Source organism: Panthera tigris, chromosome B4 (genome assembly GCF_018350195.1).
Source record: "Panthera tigris isolate Pti1 chromosome B4, P.tigris_Pti1_mat1.1, whole genome shotgun sequence".
In the NCBI taxonomy this organism is placed as follows: Eukaryota; Metazoa; Chordata; class Mammalia; order Carnivora; family Felidae; genus Panthera; species Panthera tigris.
Window position 1 is genome coordinate 13,825,742 of NC_056666.1, and position 21,486 is coordinate 13,847,227.

At 45.8% G+C, this 21,486-nt stretch overlaps 1 protein-coding gene across 5 annotated transcripts in view; it reads right to left on the reverse strand.

Annotated features, from left to right (window-relative positions):
- The window catches only part of NMT2 (N-myristoyltransferase 2), a 74,311-nt gene that overhangs the window by 13,336 nt on the left and 39,489 nt on the right, over positions 1-21,486 (reverse strand). For 3 of the 5 annotated variants that reach the window (XM_042991133.1, XM_042991135.1, XM_042991136.1), the window contains exons 2-8: positions 16,738-16,873; positions 12,199-12,343; positions 8,980-9,098; positions 8,792-8,883; positions 8,550-8,666; positions 7,093-7,263; positions 5,819-5,927 (exon numbers count right to left, since the gene is read on the reverse strand). In XM_042991133.1, coding sequence (XP_042847067.1) covers positions 5,819-5,927; positions 7,093-7,263; positions 8,550-8,666; positions 8,792-8,883; positions 8,980-9,098; positions 12,199-12,343; positions 16,738-16,873 — 889 coding nt within the window. Of the gene's footprint in view, positions 1-5,818; positions 5,928-7,092; positions 7,264-8,549; positions 8,667-8,791; positions 8,884-8,979; positions 9,099-12,198; positions 12,344-13,061; positions 13,174-16,278; positions 16,322-16,737; positions 16,874-21,486 lie in introns of those variants that run through there. The other 2 variants (XM_042991134.1, XM_042991137.1) reach the window with 2 other exon arrangements.

A 21,486-nucleotide genomic window follows, 5' to 3' on the forward strand; every position in this document is an offset into this window, starting at 1 on the left:
ACACTAGAAATTCAAACAGAGAAAATTTTAAAACAAAACAATACTGGAGCACACATTCCATACGACCACTGGTAGACTTCACAGCACATCTGCAGGATAATTTCAGCGAAAAATGCATTTTATGTTTCAATGTTATTACAAAAATAGTGTTGACATCACAGACTCCTCTACAACAGACTCGAGGACTTCCAGGGTCCCAGGACTACACTTCGAGAAGTGTTGACTCAGGTCTCCAAAGGTGAGAATAAGGGGTGGTAGAACTGAGAATGGAAAACTCAGGGAAACAGTGTTTGGGCAAACAGGCAGAGAGAATGTATATGCACTGGGCAATTTGTAAGCACTTCAAGTGCTTTTATGCAGAATTTTTTTTTTTTTTTTTTTTTAAAGGAACATCAGACAGTATCAGCTATAAGAAAAATGCAAGGGGAGCCTGGGTGGCTCAGTCAGTTAAGCGACTCTTGGTTTCAGCTCAGGTCATGCGATCTCACAGTTTGTGCCTCACATTGGGCTCTGCACTGATGGCATGGAGCCTGCTTGGGATTCTCTCCTTCCCTCTCTCTCTGACCCTCTCTTGCTCACACGGTGTCTCAAAATAAATAAATAAGCATTAAAAAAAAAAAAGGCAAGATCCCAGAAAACAGAGGAAGAATATTTATTTTTGCTGGCTCATAATGGCCATGTGTCTCAGTCCCTAAACTTGCTTCTAACATCATAAAGTCACACACTCTCCAAAACATCTACAGAAGCAAAAAATAAATTTTAAAATGTGAAATAAACCCTCAAGTTATAGCTGTGGTCCTCAGAAAGAGGGGGGGAGAACGCTAAGCCTGGATAAAAAATGATTAAGTTTAGGCATAACCCAAAAGAGTAAGGTGGTCATGTTTCGGAGAATTCAATAAAAAACAAAGACATTTCTAGTGACTGAGAAAATCCAACGTTTCATAAGCAAACTCTGTGGTCTCAATCAGACTTACTTTCCCAGGGTCCAACTAACATGCATCATTCGGACTCTGTTCACTGAAATATGTGTAAAATCTGCTTATCAGTACATCAGAGAAAAAAGGCTCAGCGCTCTATTAAGAAACAGAAGCTGTGTTGTTCTCTGTCGAGCTATGTGGTGTAAACTGTCTTAGAGCCAAGATTCCAGAGCAGAGATGGAAGCAGTGATTACGGTTATTGGCTTTAAAAAGGCAGCAGGAGGGTGCTAAATGGCAAAGAACGCTTCTGTGGCTACTGAAGGCAGAACACTGGGTCTCAGGACGTCTTCCTAAGTGTGTCCTGCCAGCAGCACCGAGGGGGGACACTGGGACATTAACCTGCCTCCAGTGTTTTGCCTACATTAAGTGCCTTCACCTTTAGGAGCACTGACCAAAAAAAAAAAATATCCGACAGCAAACATAAAACCAAGCCAACGTTTACAGGGCAGGGACAGGCTTGGCCCCAGCATCTCAGAGAGCAGAGGTCACGGCATGGGCCTGTGCGGTTCTCTCCCACCTAGGAGACTCTGGGCAAAGCAATTTCATTGCTCTCTTCCGTGAAACCGGGCGAACGCCCCGCCCCTCTCTGACTGTTCCGAGTAAGAAATGAGGCCGTGGACACGCGGTGTCTATCTAGTACCGCGCTCGCCATAACAACCTAGCTCCTGCGTTAAGAACTCCACGAATACGACAAATAAGACATGAAGCGGAAACAGTAATGACGAATCGGAAGATGAGACTGACCCAGAGCAAAAGGTGTATTCAGGAAGGTTCTTCTTACACGCCATGGTACAAAAATGTTCTTAAATCACACGATTGCTTAAAATCACCCACCTGGGCCCCTAGGAGGGGCGGCCGTGGTGTGGTAAGCACTGCAGTATCCAGCTGCCGCTGCTGCTTTTTAAGATTTTAGTTTTAAACCCTATGACCTAGCAAATGCACTGCTAGGTATTTATCTAAAGGATACAAAATTCCTGACTTGACAGGGCACATGTACCCCAGTGTTTACAGCAGCACTCTCAACAACAGCCAAATTACGGAAAGGGCCCAAATGTCCATCAACTGACAAGTGGATGAATGAGATGTGGTGTAAACGTGTACACACACACACACACACACTCACACTCACACACGAATATTACTTGGCAATGAAAAAGAATGAAATCTTGCCAATTGCAACGTGGATGGAACTAGAATGTATTATGCTAAGCGAAATAAGTCAGTCAGAAAAAGACCGATATCCTCTGATTTCACTCATGTGTAATTGAAGAACCAAGATGGATGAATATAGGGGAAAAGAAAGAAAAATAAGATAAAAAAGAGACGGAGGCAAACCGTAAGAAACTCTTAAATACAGAGAACAAACTGAGGGTTGCTGGAGGGGAGATGGGTGGGGGATGGGCCAAACGGGTGACAGGCATTAAGGAGGTCACTCGCTGGATTGAGCACTGGGTGTTGTATGTAAGAGATGAATCACCGCATTCTATTCCTGAAACCAACACTACACTATGTTAACTAACTTGAATTTAAATAAATAAGTTTTTTTAAAAAAGATTTCATTTTTAAGTAATCTCTGTACCCTACGGGGGGGCTCAGACTCACAACCCCGGGACCAAGAGTCGCATGCTCCACCGACTGAGCCCGCCAGGTGCCCCAGCACTGTCCAGCAGGCCCTCAAGAGGCAGACCCTCAGGTGGCTGCCGTGGGCACCTTCCAGTTTTCTACTATCTGTACTCTCACCTCTTCTGCCCTCCTTTCCGCCATTATCTTACTCTCCCTTTTCCTCTCCTTCCCTGTAACGGGATGCAGGGAGGGAGACTGACACACACACCAGAGAGCTCCCGCCCGGACCCTGTCGACCATCCTTTCCTGTGTGTGCCTGTGCTCCAGTGACGGCAGGTAGGGACGCCCGACGGGACCGGGCCATGCCGCCCCCCGGGGGCGTCAGAGGTGACGGAAGCGGGAGCTCAGGGGTCTAACAGGTGAAACGCGGGTGTCTGGGGTGCGCACCCCGAGTCCCCACCGGTCGGTGACGGGCCCGTGTCGACCTGCACGGGCCTCCATCTTCTCACAGGAAAACGCAGACGAGGCACACCAGCTTCACAAGGCTGTCGTGAGAACACAGCGAACGACATGCGTGACAGCACTCTGTCAACTTCAATTTACTGGGAAAAAACAAGAACAAAAACCCAGTGCCTGACCAGTCAGTGACTTGTTACCAGCTTGTTAGAACTGTTACCTGAGTTGATCGATTTTTGTGTAAAAACGTAAAGGACGAAGGACAAAAGTCAAAAATCCTCTTACCAGCTCAGATTCTAATCACCCTGAAAAAAACCCGATGAGAGGTATTAAAACTCCTTCTACAACCGACACGTAAGCAGGCACTTTCCTTACACACAAGCTGGACGGCTTTGGGTTCAGAAAAATGAAATTCGGGGAGACCACCACAGCACAGCACGAGCCCCCCGTGAAAACTGTAGGCACGCCTGCGGGTTTCCAACTCCAACGCCCGGACGGCGGAGTCTTTCTAACAGCTGGAAGGAGGACGCTGACGACAGCCGGTGCCCGCAGAGGGGGTGTTTCGTCTTAGCTGTGTGCTGTGCTCACGGCCGCCTGCGCCTCTACGTGACTCTGTCCCTCTCGGGTCACTCCAGGTCTCGGCGGTTGGCTTCAAAAGAATCCTGGCCAGTAAACATTAGCTGTCATGTTGACAGTGTGACATCTTTGAAGGTCTTCCTACTTCTGCAGTTCGGTGGGTGCGTGCATCTCCACACGCGGGCCCACCCTCCCTTCTGCCGCTCCAGCCCCGGGGCATGTGGACCCTCCCCTGTCCCGTTGCTGCAGTTTTTATCTTCCTCTCTTCTGATCTATGTTTCCTCTCCCATCATGGCCTCAGAGGAGGTGAGTTAATTGGCTTGCGCCCCACTCTCTACAAAAACAGTTAAGACAAGGGAAGAAGAGGCCTTCTGATCCTTCTGCCATGTTGCGAAGCCTGGAATGATGATCTTGGTATCTCTGGCGATTGGTTTCCTTCACCTCCCTCCGGTTTTGTCCTTATGAAATTCTGCTTAAGGTCAGAAATTAGTTGATTCCTGTCTGTCATCAGAAAAAATACATCAAGGGGCACCTGGGTGGCTCAGCTGGTTAAGCATCTGACTCTTGGTTTCAGCTCAGGTCACAATCTCACGGTTCACGGGTTCAAGCCCCACTTCGGGCTCTGAGCTGACAGCACGGAGCCTGCTTGTGATTCTCTCTCTCTCTCTCTCTCTCTCTCTCTCTCTCTCTCTCTGCCGCTCCCCTGCTTGCTCTCTCTCAAAATAAATAAGCATAAAAACAAAACAAAACAAAACAAAATACACCAATTCGTGTGGCAACTACTGATTACATGTACTTGGTAAACACGCAATGGCCAAATGACAAAAGGAACTAGGGTCTACTGAACCCAGAAAGGCCACTACAGACAGCTGAAGCCCTCCCAATCTCCCAATCAAGCTAAAATATTCGCTGAACCACTTTCTAACAACCCAAAAGAAAGAAGAGCTCTGATGAAATCAAAACTTCAAATGAAAAGATCCCATCTGTGATGGACAGATTCCAAGATGGCCCCCAAGTGATGCCACCTCCTGGTGTTCACACCCCTGTGCTCCTCCTGAGTGTGGGTGGGACCTGTGACTCACTTCTAAACAGTGAAATACAGCAACGGTGGTTGGCTGTCACTTTCATGAACGACTACATAAGGTTCTAATTTCCATCTTGCGAGCAGATTCAATCTGTAGACTCTCTCTCCCTCACTGGCTTGGATGGAGCAAGCTGCCATGTTGTCAGCTGCTGCCCTATGGGGAAGCCCATCTGGCAAAGAACTGAGGGAGGCCTCTGACTGGCAGCCAGCAAGGAATTAAAAGCCCTCGGTCCCACCGTCTGCAAAAACTCAAGCCTGCTAACAGCCATGTGAGTTGGAAGTGGACCCCAGTCAAATTTTCAGATGAGACCCAGCCCTGGCTGGTACCTTGAGAGAACTTCACGAGAGACCCTGAGGCAGAGGCTTCGGGCAAGCTGGGCTTTGACTCCCGACCCACAGAACTTGGGAAATTATAAATGTGTTTTAAACTGCTAAACTGGGGCCCCCGGATGGCTCAGTTGGTTAAGCAGCCAACTCTTGATTTCAGCTCTGGTCATGATCTCATGGTCATGAGACTGAGCCCTGCGTCAGGCTCTGCACTGGGCATGGAGACTGCTTAAGACTCTCTCTCTCTCTGCCCCTCCCTAGCACTTTCTCTCTCAAAAAATAAATAAAATAAAATAAACTGCTAAACTTGCAGCAATTTGTTACACAGCAATAGAAAATTAATACACCATCCAAGCCCCAAATAAGGCAACACTCGTAAGCACGTTTAACTTTTCCCCTATTAAAAGACAACTTACCATGTTGAGAATTTGCTAGTTTAAAAAGATAATTTAATGAAATACTATTTCCTCTCCTTGGCCTCTCCTCTAAGCCTTATTCCTTAGTTCCTTTGTGTTAAGACAGCATCAGAAGCCTCAACTTTTCTTTCTTTTTACGTAACAGATGGTAAACACTCAAAATTTCAAAACTTACATGTCTTGAGTTCAATCCCATCCAACCACAAACTGAAGACTTAAAAAGCCTTAAACAAAACAAAATAAAACCCTGGTATATTCAAATAAGCTCCCTGATTTTCCTCACCCAGAATTCTAAAAAGCTACATATTCACATCCTCAAACACATGAGCCAGTTTTTAGGACTCTTGCAAATAATCTTTTTCTACATTAAAAGCTTTAGCTGTTACAGCTTCGAAAAACTCCAGAACATTCTTACTTACATCCGGAAGTCTGTAGAGCTTCATTGTTCTCTGTAAAGTCATATTTCTACTCAAGTGAGAAAATTTCACTTCTACCAATTTTCTGGGGTTTAGCGATCGATGCCAGTATCTGGAATACAACGAAGGTTTTAAAATCTCATCGATTTTCTAACTCTACCAGCTTTTACTCTTTGTCTCAGCTCAGTCATCATAGAGGCATTTAACGAACACCCTTGCTGCCCCCTGTGCAGTGTTGGATGCTGGCCCTGTTCTTGTATAATTAGCTTGCTTTTTTTACATCTAAAACATGTCCTGCTTTCCAGTTACATTCCTTTGTAGTTTGTGACCTTTCATCTCTGCCAGTAAAGGGCTATCATAAAACTGTAAGATAAAGTTAAAAATGCCCGGTCTGCAAGTATTTAACGACCACTGCTGATTCTACAGAAAGCAAACTAAGAAGTTCTAAAAACATATGAAAACATCCCCTCTAAATGAGTAGCCATTGCTTTCATATCACGCACATCAAAGAAAACAACTTTCTGAGAAACGACCTTGAGTTTCTTAAGTGATTCCAGTTTAGACAGATGATTTGTATTAAGATCTACCCGTGAAGTATATAACTAGTTGAATGGGAGACAAGTCATTTTATAGTTTCACATTTTTTACTGTTTAGTGGAAATTTCATCTTATTTGAGTCAAAAACAGTCAAGGGAGAGAAACTCCTTCCGATGCTTCACGAACAGGTTAGTCAAGGGAGAAATCTGATAAACCATTTTCTCCCTGGATTAACCTCTGAAAGCGTGATGAGAACAGATGAACTCCTAAAAAGAGCTTAAGCTCTTCCTGCTCTTAGCAAGCAAGTCTGTTTGGGCTTCTCAACTGGTGTTTACCAAACTTCTGGAACAGTTCCTGAGAGCAGTGCAGAACAGCGCGTAAATCTAAGCGTTTGGAAGGAAGAAAAATGGTAGTACTCTGGACATTTGAATTTCAAGACCACGGTGCCCTGGGTTCCCCAAGGTAGGGGCAGCACTAGTCTTTCCAACAGAAGAGACGCAGGAATACAGAACCGGCACTGTTAGCAGGAAAATGTTAAAACCTCTTTTTATCGCCAAGTGGCTGTATGGTAGAATGGAAAGAACACTGGTCTCAGTGGTGCTTGGGTCTGGTCTCCACCTCTGCTACCAAACCAGCTACAAAAGAACAGGTAAGGCAAAGTTTCCCGGTTACATGGGAGAATACTACTGGTAGCCACACGGCGGGAGGCAAGATTCAAGGTGAGCGCGTGGCACTATTACCTGCATGTGGCCACTGGCTTGGGAAGAACCACTCCAGCGGTATAAACGGCCTGAAAAATACCTTCCAGGTTTACTCTTCTGGTTATTTCTCGAATTAACACTGGGGCTACCCGCTTTGATCTCAATTTCTTATGAACACAAAGAAAGTTGATTTCTACCATCTTCTTCACACTAAGAAAGATGTCAAAAAGTAGAGCAAACATAAGACGAAAATGTTTTTAAAAACAAGACAACTCCCATAAAATTGCAAAGAATAAGAAACCGAGAGACCTCCTTCAACAGAATATTAAAGAAAAACAGCCCATCGTTCAGACATTTCACAAACTCCGATTGATACTCTATTCCCCATACATCCCCTGCCAAAATAACTATCACTATAGGCCATGGAGACCCAGACCCCCTTGTCCTGAAGACATTGGAGGACTTTGATCTTTTGTAAGTTTTCACTTTAGAAAGTGGATAAGATGTACCTCCAAGTTTCTACATCTGTTTTTCCTGTAATGTGTGCAATGAGGACAAGAACAGGGTCACCCAGATGCAGAATCTGGTAAGATGTTGCACTGGAATCTAATGCAATTCCTAGGTCCCCAACAGGTACCTTGGCCACACAGAAGCTGGTAATTTTCTGAGCTACGGTAAACCTTTCAGGGCTTCAAAGCCCATTTCCTGCGCTGGTTCTAGATACACGGGCATTTCATTTGGCACCAAGATACCTTGACATCAAAAGTTTTTGAGCAGCAAATCAAGTAACCCAGTACAATGAAAGGTAAACAGACCTGTTATGGATTAGCTCTCTGACTTTCTGGGCTAAAGACCGGAGCAAAAACACAACATAGTTATCCAATGGATAAAAAGATTTTTTAAAAATCTCTCCTAAAATTTATTAAGATAATTTTTTTTCTCTAGAAATAAGTATGAAATACCTATTTATATCTTTATTCAGACACACACATAAAACATCTGAGTGTGTGGGGTGCCTGGGTGGCTCAGTCGGTTAAGCATCTGACTTTGGGTCAGGGCATGATCTTGAGGTTCTCAAATTCGAGCTCCGCATCGGGTTCTGTGCTGACAGTTCAGCACCTGGAGTCTGCTTTAGGATCTGTGACTCCCTCTCTCTTGGCCCCTCCCCTACTCAAACTCTCTCAAAAAATAAATGTTATAAAAAAAATTAAAAACAAAAAAAATAACATCAGAGTGTCTGCATGTGTGAGACTGAGAGGCAGAGACACAGAGCTGCCCTTTTTTTGTTGTTGTTCACGGTCCAGTTTTCTTTGATTAAATCAACTTTATCTTTTTGAGCAGTTCTAGGTTGGGCAAAACTGAGCAGAAAGCAGAGTTCCCGTAACCCCCTGCCCCCACCGTAAACAATCTGCATGAGTAATTTTAAAAGCCCGCTGGAACTGCAATTCTGGAAAAGTAACACATCAAAACTGACACGGACGAGCTTTAATACGTACCTGTCATAAATCCGAATGTTTGCCGGGATGGCACTGATGAACCCCACTAGCTTTTTGTTCGAAGACACTCTGACCCCACAGTGCCACTGAAGGAGCCAGCCTGGGGGACGCAGAGCCCTGAAGTCCATGCAGGCAAGGGAGACAGGTGCCGGTTAGTGTCCCGGGACCCGGGGAGAGACGGAGACACGCGGTCCCGACCGCCCGCGCCCGGGGCCGCCCCTCGTGGCGCCAGCGACACTCACCAGAGCAGGAACTCGGGCGAGTAGTCGAACCGGAACATACTCTCCTCGTCTTCCACGTAATTCTCATTTAACAGCGTGTACAACTCCTTGAGCTGCAAGATCAAGCGAGCGTCCTTTCTATGGCGCTCGGAACCAACTCGGAAGCAATTTGTGCGAAGGCAGGTGCTGAACGGAAGGCCTGTACTCACCACGTCGGCATTACCCAGATCTAAAGTGTCCCACATGAAACCCTGCGGCAGGGAATACGGCTCCCGACGCACGTTGTCCTTATCCGCTTCGATGGCACCGTGCGAGGTTATCACTTCATCTGGAGAGGGACACAGAGAGAGAAAGGCAGAAGGACAGAATATTCAACGACAAAGTATTCGGATGACCCAAAATGGTCCGTTCCGTAAAACGACACCATTTTTAGGGGCCTGGGGTGGAATATAATCTTTGGAACCATGCTACCGTTTCAGCCACTTCTGGAGTGACAACAGGGCAGCTGGGTAGTGGAGAAGGGCTGCTATCTCACCAATCAAATAAGAGGAGAAATCCTTTGTCATGCAGTGACAAGGTGTTTATTATGAAATGACAGGGACTTCTGAGCCTCAACCCCCAGATTACAGAGCCCCCACACAGCACAGCTTGGAGTCGGTGTCCTCTTACTCTGCATTTCAAAAACCTGGTTGCGGGGGAGGGAAGGGCTGCAGTGACCTCTGACCCCTCCCAGCAAAATCTACAACTAATTTCAGGACTGTTCACTGCTCTCCGCCTGGAATGTTGCCACTACAGCCAAAGTCATAAACGTCGCTAGCGATTTCCACAAAGGCGCCCTTTTCCAGGTTCCTTCCCCACGGCTTCCCAATGCAACTGGAAGAGAACCCGGGCTCTTCCCGTGGCTGACGTCCACCTGGCCGCCCACCTGGCCGCCCACCTGGCCTGGCTCTCCGGATCCATCCTCAGGGACCACCCTCAGGCTCATGGCTCACGGCTTCCCTCCCTCTGCACGTGAGGCCCTTCTCCTGCTCGCCACGTGGCTGGCAGCTTGAGTGTTTTCAGACAGAAGCTTACACATCGCTTTCCCCACAGCATCTCTCCCCGACTAAAGCTTTTTCCTGCCTGGAGGATGCTCTCCCTCCACCCCCACCTGGCCACCACTTTTACCGTTCTCTCCCATCACTGTTTCTCCGGTACGTTGCCCACGGCATTTAATAATGGACACTCAACAAATAACTGATAAATCTTACTCAGCTGTCAAAAAGAAAGAAACCTTGCCATCTGTGACAACATGGATGGACCCTGAAGGCATCATGGGAAGGGAAGTAAGTCAGAGAGAGAAAGACAAATACCGTATGATTTCACTTATATGTGGAACCTAAAAACCAAAAATTCTCAACTCACAGACACAGATTGGTGGTTGTCGGGGGGGGGGGGTGCGTGAAATGGGTGAAGGGGGGGGTCAAAGGTACAAACTTCCAGTTATAAAAACAAGTTCATTTTGGGGATGTCATGTACAGCCCGTGATTTATTTGGAAGTTGCTATGAGAGAAGATCTTAAAAGTTCTTACTATAAGAAAAAGAAAAACTGTAACTTTGTGTGGTAACGGATGATAACCAGACCGGCTGTGGGGGTCATTTTACAATGTATGCAAACACCCTATCGTTATGTTGTACACCCGAAACTAAAACAATGCTATATGTCAATTATACTCCAATGAATAAATAAACAGAACCGGAAGGAAAACAAGGAACAAATACCTGCTGAGTTAATGACCCTCAGGTACAGGTTCTTGGCATCACCTTTTTAGGGGTGGAAGCCACAGGATCTGTACCAGCTACAAGGGGTTTCGTTTTCTCTTTCTAACCCCTGCCTTTGTCACATCCCTCTTTATATCCGCTCCACCAGCTCACCCCCCCATGAATACCTGAGGCTCCATCAAGCCAGTCTGAGTGGTCAGGTTCTCAGCTGCTCCCTTAGAGTCCCTCCAGGACCTCTGCTTAGAATCAGGCTACAGGAGGCTCTCTTGTCCCCCGGGGCACTGACCTAAAAACCACCAACAGCTTGCCAAGCAGCACTCAGCTGAACCCAAAACATTCAGTCAATAGACCTACACTGCTTTAGCTAACGGTCCCTCGATTCAATGGCATTTAAAATCCTGTAAATTCATGCTAGAGTCTCCCTCCACTACCAAATACATTTATTTCTAGAGCCTGAAAGAAAAGACCAGTGAGGATAACTGCTTTCTTCTATCTTTCACACTCCAAATCCCGTGCTTTTTAACATGTGTGGCTGCGAGACGAGCGGTAACTTTAAAAAGTGTGAAAACCACTATTTGAAGGCACAGACGATTGTTCCCTGATTTTTATATGACAAAACTGGTTATTTGTACGTCAGTGAACTATTATGAGATCTGGATGACACGTAACCCTTTACCTGACACAGATGCTGGAAGCTGAACAATCAAGAAGGAAAAACACAGAAATAATTATCATCTATCTTCATATGAGGATAACAGTAAGCAGTGGGTTTAGCTTTTTATGCAGTTAAAACAATTTTAGTGCATTTATATCATCACCCTTTTTACTGTGAAAAGAGAACACTTCAAATGATGTTTATGGACACGTAACAGGAGAAAGTCAGAGCGATGCCCGCTGCCCGAGGGGCCCCTGGAGACCTCCCGAGGGGCCCCGTCCCCTCGCTGTGCTGCCATGTTCTCCCACTGCTAACAATTAACACCAGTGGTGAGCGTGCAGAATCCTCTTGTTAAGAGGCATAACATTTTCCATTTCAATTAGGTTGAATAGGGCAAATTTCCTGTGTCTTTTGGAATAACTGAGATGTGAGACGGCTAAAAATTTATGTACAGGGAAAACTCTTCCGTGAAGCTTAAAACCAAAACTGGTTCTGAGACTGTCTTTTATATATATATGTATTTTATTTTTTAGTTTTTTTTAAACTTTTTTTATTTTGGGGGAGAGAGAGAGGGCATGCAAACAGTGGAGGGGCTCAGAGAGAGACTCCCAGGCAGGCTCCACACTGTCAGTGAGGAGCCCGATGTGGGGCTCGAGCTCACGAACCGTGAGATCATGACTAAGCCGAAACCAAGAGTCGGACGCTTAAACAACTGAATCACCCAGGTGCTCCCTTTTACACATTTTTAAAAATATACGAATGTTTCAAGTGAGAAACCTGGGTTTTTTTATAGGAAGAGGAATGCGACTCTAAAACTGTTTCTGCTGAAAGCCAGTATCACTACGCAATATTTATATTTTAAAGAAAAATATGACTTTTGTGTAAATTTCTAATCTGTGACATAAAGCAAATATGTTAAGTGAAGTTCCTTTTGTGTTTTTTGTTTGTTGTCAACCCAGCTGTGTTTTGGGGTGGGGGGAGAGGGGGGCACGGAAAAGGCAGAAAAGCTTACTTAATTTGGGTACCGGCTGGGTGTCCCAAAACTGGTATCTGTGTTTGGCAGCCTCATCAATGTTCCTGGCGGGGCCCTGGCATGCGGACAACAGCTCCATTGCTCTCTGGATATCCTGCAACTTCTGCATTGGAATGGTGGGATTCTATAACAGCAAAGACACACAGACACAAAGATGAGGAAGCTTACATGGCTCCAAAACCTGGGCCAGACACGTGTGTATCTGCCCTGGAGACGACAACACCAAAAACACAATCTTCCTCTAAGCCTGGTCAGGGTCTTGGGCTCAAGCGCTAACGCACTAAAACAGAAGTGAACGCATTATGTTAAAGATCACAACAGCTCCGTAGCTTTAATGGGGCTTTGACGGTTTTGGAAATCTGAGGTAAAGCCAACCACCCGCTGGCTTCAGGGTCCCACCTGGCTGCGAGGGGTCGTCACCATCACTCATCTGGAAGGAGCGGCAGGGAGGAGTGACACACACGCATGAGTCACTGCCCTACAGCAGCCAGTCAGGCACACCCTTGGTGTCACTGTTAGGGTTAATGCTCGGCAGCAGCAATGTGGGGACAAAGGAAAGGACTGCTAGGATGCAAACCAGGCAGAAAAGGGAAATTTTAGTTCAAAAAAAAAAAAAGGGAAAAGAAGACAGAAAGAACTGTGAATTGAGTGCTAAGCTGGGAAGGAAGTTAATCAAGAAAGAAAATCTCACTATGAATGCCTTCCTCCTGGACCACCCCCTGCCCTCTCCCAGCCCCGATCTTCCCCCAGAGACAAAACCTTCCAAAGAGCAGTTTCTTCCGAGAGTTTAGCTCTTTGGCAACCACAGCCTGTTTTCCCCAACCCAAGTGTTGGAAACTAACCTTTTTAAGTAAAACATATTCTCAGTCTGGAAAAACGAATGTATCTTTAAATTCTAAGGTTCCTTCCTCGAAGCCAACATTCCTCTTATCTCTGAAGATTCCCAGCTCTTTTTTTTTTAATCCCTCAAATAATGCAATTCCACATGAAAAATGAGACTATTCCTAAAATGAGAGCACGCGGTGCTGAATAGTAAAATCACGGAGTTTTTTCAATACACAAAATGATTAGTTTTAGAACTTTGATGCCACACGAAGAATGCTCTTCATGTAGTTCAGAAGTGGTTGACGAGAATTTCGGAGCCCTTCGGTTTTCCTGTATGTCAACACACCATGGGCACCAAGGAGAGGTACCATCGACACTCGCTGGTTTATTAACAGTGGCTCTGGACTTCTGTTCAACTTTGAATCTGAGGTCTGTGGTCTGGAGTTGATCCTTTGACTTGGGAAGCTATACCCATGTGCCACAGTACAAAACAGGGTTTATTTAACACAGACTGCCCTGTCTTTGATTTGTCACTGGGTTTGCTTAGGATTCTTGCCACTACAATAACTCAAGGAAACAAAGTGCTGGAGTCTAACCAGAGATGGGTTGAGGTCAGTATCGTCTCCACTTCTAAGTCCAACGGCATCACCCAGGACTGCCACAATTCTGTAAGCTGTTTATCTGGTATTTTCATAGAGGTCTAAGTCACGAAGATCAGATTTCAATTACACATATTAACTTGAAAAAATACTTTGGCTAGTCCCATTTATTGTATTTTTAGATTTCTCTTGCTCTGGTCTCTTCTGAACCTCCAACATAAGAGGGACTGATTGCCAGCAAAATGAAATTTACATGCATTTGAACCCCCAACAAAGCAGTCTCTTTGAAGACCTATAATTTAACCAGGAACTCAGAGCACAGCATATTTCAACCAGTAATGCTTGAACACGCACCCGTTTATCTTTTTAAAAGCAAATTTGAACCTACACAGTGCCTGCACTGAATCTGTCATGCGAATTTTTCTTTCCTAATTTTGGAGTTAAATTCTCAATCCCTAACATACCAAACTCAAGCAGTTTTGCGGCCGACATGAATCAGCATCTTTGCTCCAAAGGAGCCAATCCTATCTCAGCTCCATAAAGACCTCAGAGTGGTGTCAACCCTACCTCATTAGCCTCATCAGGTTGACTAGCAGTCTTTCCAGAAAATGACCATTCATGAAATATTTATATCTGAATGCTCACTATTTTAAGTGCTTTCTTAAAGTAGATACAAGTGAGCACAATTTTCAAATCCATGGTCATAAAGCAGCAAGGAAAATTCAGCTATGATATTTTCTTCTTTTTTTTTAATATGATTTATTGTCAAGTTAGCTAACCTACAGTGTATACAGTGTGCTCTTGGCTTTGGGGGTTGATTCCCATGATTCATCGCTTACATACAACACCCAGCGCTCATCCCTAGCTATGATATATTCTTAAAACTATCCATCCACCTTCCACACAGCAGCACCACCTAAGGGGAAACGATTTGGTGTTAGGGGAGGTGAGGATGTGTATCAACCCCATGTTAGCTTCCCGCTACCATATCCCTACGTCGGGCACACCTCTTTTCCTCGGTGGAATATTAAATACCAACAGTGCCCTTTATTTTCTCAATTTAATACCCTGGAAAAATGTCCAGGCCCTCCACCACTAAGACGTCTAAAGAATCCAGACAAATACCATCTTATTCTGGCCCTTGAGTGCAGAGGAGGGCATGTCCGAAACACCACCCGCTGTAATTTACAGGGTTATCCAGAGCCAGCATCTAGTGTAAGGGAAAAGAAGCCCCAGTTTAAAACAAAATGCAATGGAGGGGCGCCTGGGTGGCTCAGTCGGGTAAGCGTCCGACTTGGGCTCAGGTCACGATCTCACAGTTCATGGGTTCAAGGCCCACATCAGGCTCTGTGCTGACAGCTCAGAGCCTGGAGCCTGCTACAGATTCTGTGTCTCCCTCTCTCTCTGCTCCTCTCCCACTCACACTCTGTGTGTGTCTCTCTCTCAAAAAAAAATTAACCTTAAAAAAAAATTTTTTAAACAAATGCAATGGAGAAAAAGGCCCGCATTAAAACATTGTGATGTATTCTCGACCTAAAAAGAAAATAATTTCTCTACCATATGATGCAAGCAGTTCCTCCTGCGGTGACTAGCTCTAGTTTCTTGTAAGTGACCTTCAGAAGTAAAGGAAGGGTGCAAAACCACTGGGGGGTGTGGAGAGGGCAACGGGCTGTCGGTGATGGGAGAAGCAATAAGGAGGGTCACAGCGGCCTAGAAGTGACACCGCAGGGATCCGACGAAGCGACTGAGGAACGGGAAAAATGAGTTTACGGTGCACCTTAATTGAGTGACCTCGGAAAGTATGCCTGGTGGACAGAGTATTTATCACCTGAGAGACGAGCTGAAAAGCGAGGGGCAGGGGAAGACCCCGTTTTCTTCTCACCCCATAGAGGGAAACTGGGCAAAGTAAGTATCCTCTCAGTGACTCCTGGTCCTTACGCGGAAAACGGTAACAACAAGAGAGACTGCCTGCAAGATTCGCTTCTCGTGATAAAGTGTCAACTGTGCACAAGGAAAAAAACCTTCAGCCCCACGAAACTTGCATAGCGCTAATAACCACCATGTAGGCAGTGCTTTATAATACAGAGATCATTTAACTGTAACCTCCTCCTCATGGCCCCGTGAGTTGGGGCAGGAGGCAAAAGGCATGACCCCCACGCCACAGGTGAGGACACAGGCGCAAAGGGGGTGACACCCACGCGTCTCGTGAGCCCACATTCCCCGGTCCACTCCCGAGCCCTTTCCGCTATACCACGCGCTACCCAGGAAACCCACACGGAGCTGTGACCGTCCGCGACATCTCTGCCTCGTCCTCCTTCGAATCTTGCCCCTTTCCACGCTGTGAGTTTCTTGCATCAAGAGGGCTCTGTGCGTCCCTGTGGCCAGCACACAAGGCCTGTGTTCACGGCCAGGGGACCGCGGCTGGCCACACAGGAAGGGGCGCCTGCCATCTGTCCCACCAGAGCCCCACGAGGCCGGCAATCTGCCAACACGGGGCTCAGCGGGACAACTGCTGGTTTGGTCCTGGATGGGTGTTTCTCCAGCGGGAATGTTAGGAGCGATTTCCCACCCTCGGCAATGGAATTTGAGAACGGCCACTGAAGACTGGTCAGACCCAAGGTCAACGAAGACTTACCCGTGGCTGCTCCCGCTGGAATCTGCTGCCAGATGGTGTTGTGCTATTCAGGTAATTAGACAGACACCCAGAAAAATTACAATGTGAATATCTTCTGAACTAAAAGTAATTAAATACTAAGTGTAACTTCAAAAAAGAAAAAAAAAAACAAACAGCACATCTAACAAGCTCCCAATGAGACTTAACTTCTTTCGCTACAATCTACGTACTAATTTGCTCTGAGAAAAAGGAAAATTGCAGGCTCTATGCACATACACACAAAAACTCAGTCTGTACCTCTTAGTTATTCAGGTACTTAACATCAGCTTCAGGAGGCTGTAAATAGCCTCCAGGTACAGTGCCCTCCAGCATACAGCCACAGCAAATCCCTAAGGGTGCCCCAACACGGCACCGAGCTGCACAAACCAGCTCTCACGTGCGTGAGAAACCACAGAGGGGACAATAAAACAGGGGGCTCACTTTTGAAGGCTGCTGGATTTTAATCTCCTGGGAATCAGATGCCGAGTCTGACTTGGTGCCTCCGGAATTTGGTTTCTCCTTTTTTCGCTTCTGCTTCTTCTTTTTCTTTTTGGCACCCAAGTCTGCTCCGGGACTTCTGTTAGGAAATTTACAGAGGGCAAAACAAGAACAAAAAATCATTATATAAAGTTAATCATTTAGGACAACACAAATTAGACACAGGCAGGGGGAAAAAAAGCTGTCAGGATGCATGATACCGTGATTTATAAGAAACAAAGATATTTGACCATTCAGATGACCAAGTATATAGCTCTCGTACCTACTTCCTACGTGACAAGAGCTTAAAAATGTCTCTTATGTTAATGATGTGACTTTTGGAAAGAGTCTAAGGATGGGGGCTGGTTGCCAGCGGTGCCTACCATGTGTTAGACGTTTGGAACTTTCAGTCCCAGCCCCCAACCCCCAGGGAGGAGAGAGGGGGGCAGCAGAATGGCCAATGACTTCATTAGTCACGTCTACGTATCGAAGCCTCTATAAGAACCCAAAAGGGCAGGGTTCGGAGAGCAGCGGGCTCAGAGAGCACAGAGGCTCCACACCCCTTCCCCACACCCAGCCCTGCGTATCTCTCCCATGGGGCGCACCTGATTTCTTTTCTGATAACCCGGTGATCTAGTAAAAAAAAAATGTTTCTCTCGGTTCTGTGGCTGTTCTAACAAATCAAATCAGACCAGGGGTCTTGGGAACCTCTGATTTACAGCTGGCTGGTCAGAAGTTCAGGTGACAACTTGGGTTTGTAGCTGGCGTCTGAAGTGGGGGGACAGGGTAGGGTGGGAGCAGTCTGGCGGGACTGAACCCCTACCCCAGGGAATCTGATACTACTTCTGGGTAGACAGTATCACGGCACAACTGTATGAGAATTCTACTTGTGACCTATAACTGCCTGGTGTCGTGTGGGAAGCCCCACCCCCTCACACACAGGATGGGATTAGATCCAGAAACTCACAACAGGATGTAAAGCAGGAAATGAAATTTAGATGCGAAGTTAACAGGACAAGTAACAAAGAATCATCAGTCTACACTCAGTCATAGTACAGGTGCTTAGATCTCAGATATCATTAGAGCAGGAAGACTGTAGATACAGATCATATTTTATCATGGAAGTCAAACAGCTCTCACATGTATCACTGCTCTGCTAACCTACTTTTTTAGTCAGTCAGCCCTTTAAGGGAGAGATACATGTAAAAAACTCCATTATAAACATCTCTTGGGTACAACAAGCCACTAATCTCAACACCACAGAGCCAAAGAAACCACTTCTCTGCAGAAGGGAAATTGTCCTTAATAAACAATTTAACAAGAGGAATGAACAACAAAAAATTCTACGTGAAAAAAAAAACAAAAAACGTTCACTGGTAAAACATTTCTGTCTGGAACTCTTGTCAACTTATGGCTGTCACCTTCTGAAAGAGCAAAAGAAACACAGAGAGATATGCAATTTCCAGTTACCTGGATCTACGCTACCAAAGTATTCCCAGAAGGTAAGTTAAAATTCAGAGTCCAAGATTACTACCGCATTATTGCCTGGACGTAGGGAAAAGTGATAGAAACAATCAGTTCCATTCTATTTTTCTCAATTATCTGTTGCTGCCTGCTTTCTCTCTTGAATTTTTACCTAATTATCAAATATACATGCATCATACAAGACACAAGTCTTACTGATATATATTAACAGCTTTAGAACATTGTCCTTCAAAGGCAGCCAATGGTTTTTCTGGTATATATTCTTCCAAAATATTCTTTCTTCTCTAAGCATGGCTTCGTTTTTACTATGAATAAGTTGGGGTTTTTTTTTCTTTTTCTTTTTTTCCTTTTTGACGGACAGTATGCGTGAGAGCAGGGTAGGGGCAGAGAGACAGGGAGAGAATCCCAAGCCAGCTCCACACTGTCAGCTCAGAGCTGGATGCAGGGTTCAACCCCACGAACCGTGAGATCATGACCTGAGCTGAAATCAAGAGGTGGATGCTCAACCGCCTCAGCCACCCAGACGCCCCTATCATGCGTAAGTTTTAAACAAAAACTGAATCTTAAAACCATACCATTTGCTGGGGCCCCTGGGTGGCTCAGATGACAGAGCGTCCGGGCTCAGTAATGATCTCACGGTTTGTGGGATTGAGCCCCACGACAGGCTCTGTGCTGACAGCGTGGAGCCTGCTTGGGATTCTCCCTCTCTCCCTCTCGCTTCCCCTCCCCCACTCACACAGGCTTGTGCACACGTGTTCTCTCTCTCTCTCTCAAAACTAAACAAACATTAAAAAAAACCAACATACCATTTGCCAGCTTGCTTTTTTTCTCCTTCCACTTAATGTTCCCTAGACTCCTTTCCATGTCAGGATACACCGAGCTACCTCATTTCTTTTTAGCAGGTGGAGAGCATTCCATTGTGTAAATATATATTTTATTTAACCAGTTCTATATTAAAAAATCCTACTGCCAAAAAAAAAAAATTCTGGTATTTACATCTTTATGCTTTCACAAAGGTGGAAATGCTAGGTCAAAGAGCATGCACATTTTTAGTTTTAGTAAGAAAATTAAGATCACTTTACTAAACTGTACCAATAGCCTCTCCACCAACAGTAAATCAGTTTCTGGTTCTGCATGTAAAGAGCTTAGAAATCACTGCTCCATCCTAACAGACTGAAAAATCAACAATTCCTACTGGATCCAAGAGAAAGGCAAGGGCACCGGGCAAACTAGAGGCCCCAAGACTGGAGATGGATGGGTGAATACAGGGTATTGAGGCTTCCCAGAGCAAAGCCAGAGGAGTGCACATCTCCATGGGAGCCGCTGCTCAAGGAAGAAAACCCCAAATGTAGGGCGTGTGGGTGGCTCAGTCGGTTAAGCGTCCAACTTTAGCCCAGGTCATGATCTCACGGTCTGTGAGTTCAAGCCTGTGCTGACAGCTCGGAGCCTGGAGCCTGCTTCGGATTCTGTGTCTCCCTCTCTCTCTGCCCCTTGCCTGCTTGCAATCTGTCTCTCTTTGTCTCTCAAAAATAAACATTAAAAGAAAGAAAGAAAGAAAGAAAGAAAGAAAGAAAGAAAGAAAGAAAGAAAGAAAGAGAGAAAGAAAAAGAGAAACGAAACGAAAAGAAAAGAAAAGAAAAGAAAAGAAAAGAAAAGAAAAGAAAAGAAAGCCCCAAATGTAACAGACCAAGTGCTGGGCCCTGCGTGTGGAGAAGGGGACCCACACTTTACCTCCAGGAGCCCAATCAGGTTCCCACAGCAAATACCAGACAAAACTCCTCACACACGCCTGGCAGTGGGAGGCGAAGAGGTGACGTTCTGAAATCCGCCAGTGCACTGTTCTCAACAAGGCCTGCCCCCGGGAGAAACCAGTCAACCAGAGCCTAACAGACATGGGGAAAGGAAATATCCGACCCCAGCCCACTGTGGCATCCTGTCCCACATACGCGGGGAGAAGAAAACTGAAGAAAGCACAAGTGAGTTTGCAGTCCAGAGGCACAGGTTCACTAAAGGCCAGCAGGGGCCCAATCGTGGGACCACAGAACTTCCCCGGCCCACACCGTGCCACCATGCTACCAAAGGCCCACTTACGGCCATTCCTCTTACCAAGTACCTCGCGTCTGGCTATCAAGAGAAAATTACAAGGCGTACTGAAAGGCCAAATACACAGCTGGAAAAGAGACCAAGCACAGAAACTAGATAGGCCAGCACAGAAACCAAATATGTGAAACAGGGGCGCCTGGGTGGCTCCGTGGGTTAAGCGTCTGACTTTGGCTCTGGTCACTATCTCACAGTTTGTGAGTTTGGGCCCCACATCGGGCTCTGCGCCGTCAGTGGGAGCCTGCTTCGGATCCTCTGTCCTCTCTCTCTCTCTCTCTCTCTCTGCCTCATCCTGCTTGCACTCTCTTTCTCTCTCAAAAATAAATAAGCATTAAGAAAAAATATTTGAGGGGCGCCTGGGTGGCTCAGTCGGTTAAGCGTCCGACTTCAGCTCAGGTCACGATCTCACGGTCTGTGAGTCCGTGAGTTCGAGCCCCGTGTCGGGGCTCTGGGCTGATGGCTCAGAGCCTGGAGCCTGCTTCCGATTCTGTGTCTCCCTCTCTCTCTGCCCCTCCCCTGTTCATGCTCTCTCTCTGTCTCAAAAATAAATAAACGTTAAAAAAAAAAAAATTTAAAGAAAAAATATTTTAAGTAACATGACTGAGAATTTCCCCCATTTTGTCAGACACCAAACCACAGACCCAGGAAGCTCGGAGAACACCAAGGAGGATACATGTCAAAAAACACTCCGCCTCAGCACAGGCGTTATCATTTTCAAACTACTGAAAATCAAAGATTAAAAAAAAACCAACAACCCTGAAAGAAGTCAGAGGCAAAACACACCTCACCTATAAAGGAACAAAGAGCCGTGTAAGTAGATGAGAACGTCAGTGTCCCAGCCTCTCTGCCAATACTGAAATATTACCATTCTTTTTCATCCCTGATCCTCTGACAGGTAGAAAAGTCTCACTGAAGATTTAATTTTTCTTTGTTTAATCAGGAGCGCGGCTATACATCTTTTCGTGTTAATGGACCGCTTCTAGTTTTCCATGAATTGCTCACTCATATCCTTTTTCTGTTAGCCCTCTCTTTAAAAAGTTGATTTGTAGGTGGTCTTTAGAACCACGTGGATGGAACCTATCAGGTGTTAAGTATTTTTACTTCGGGCACTTTTCTTTCATCCTTCCA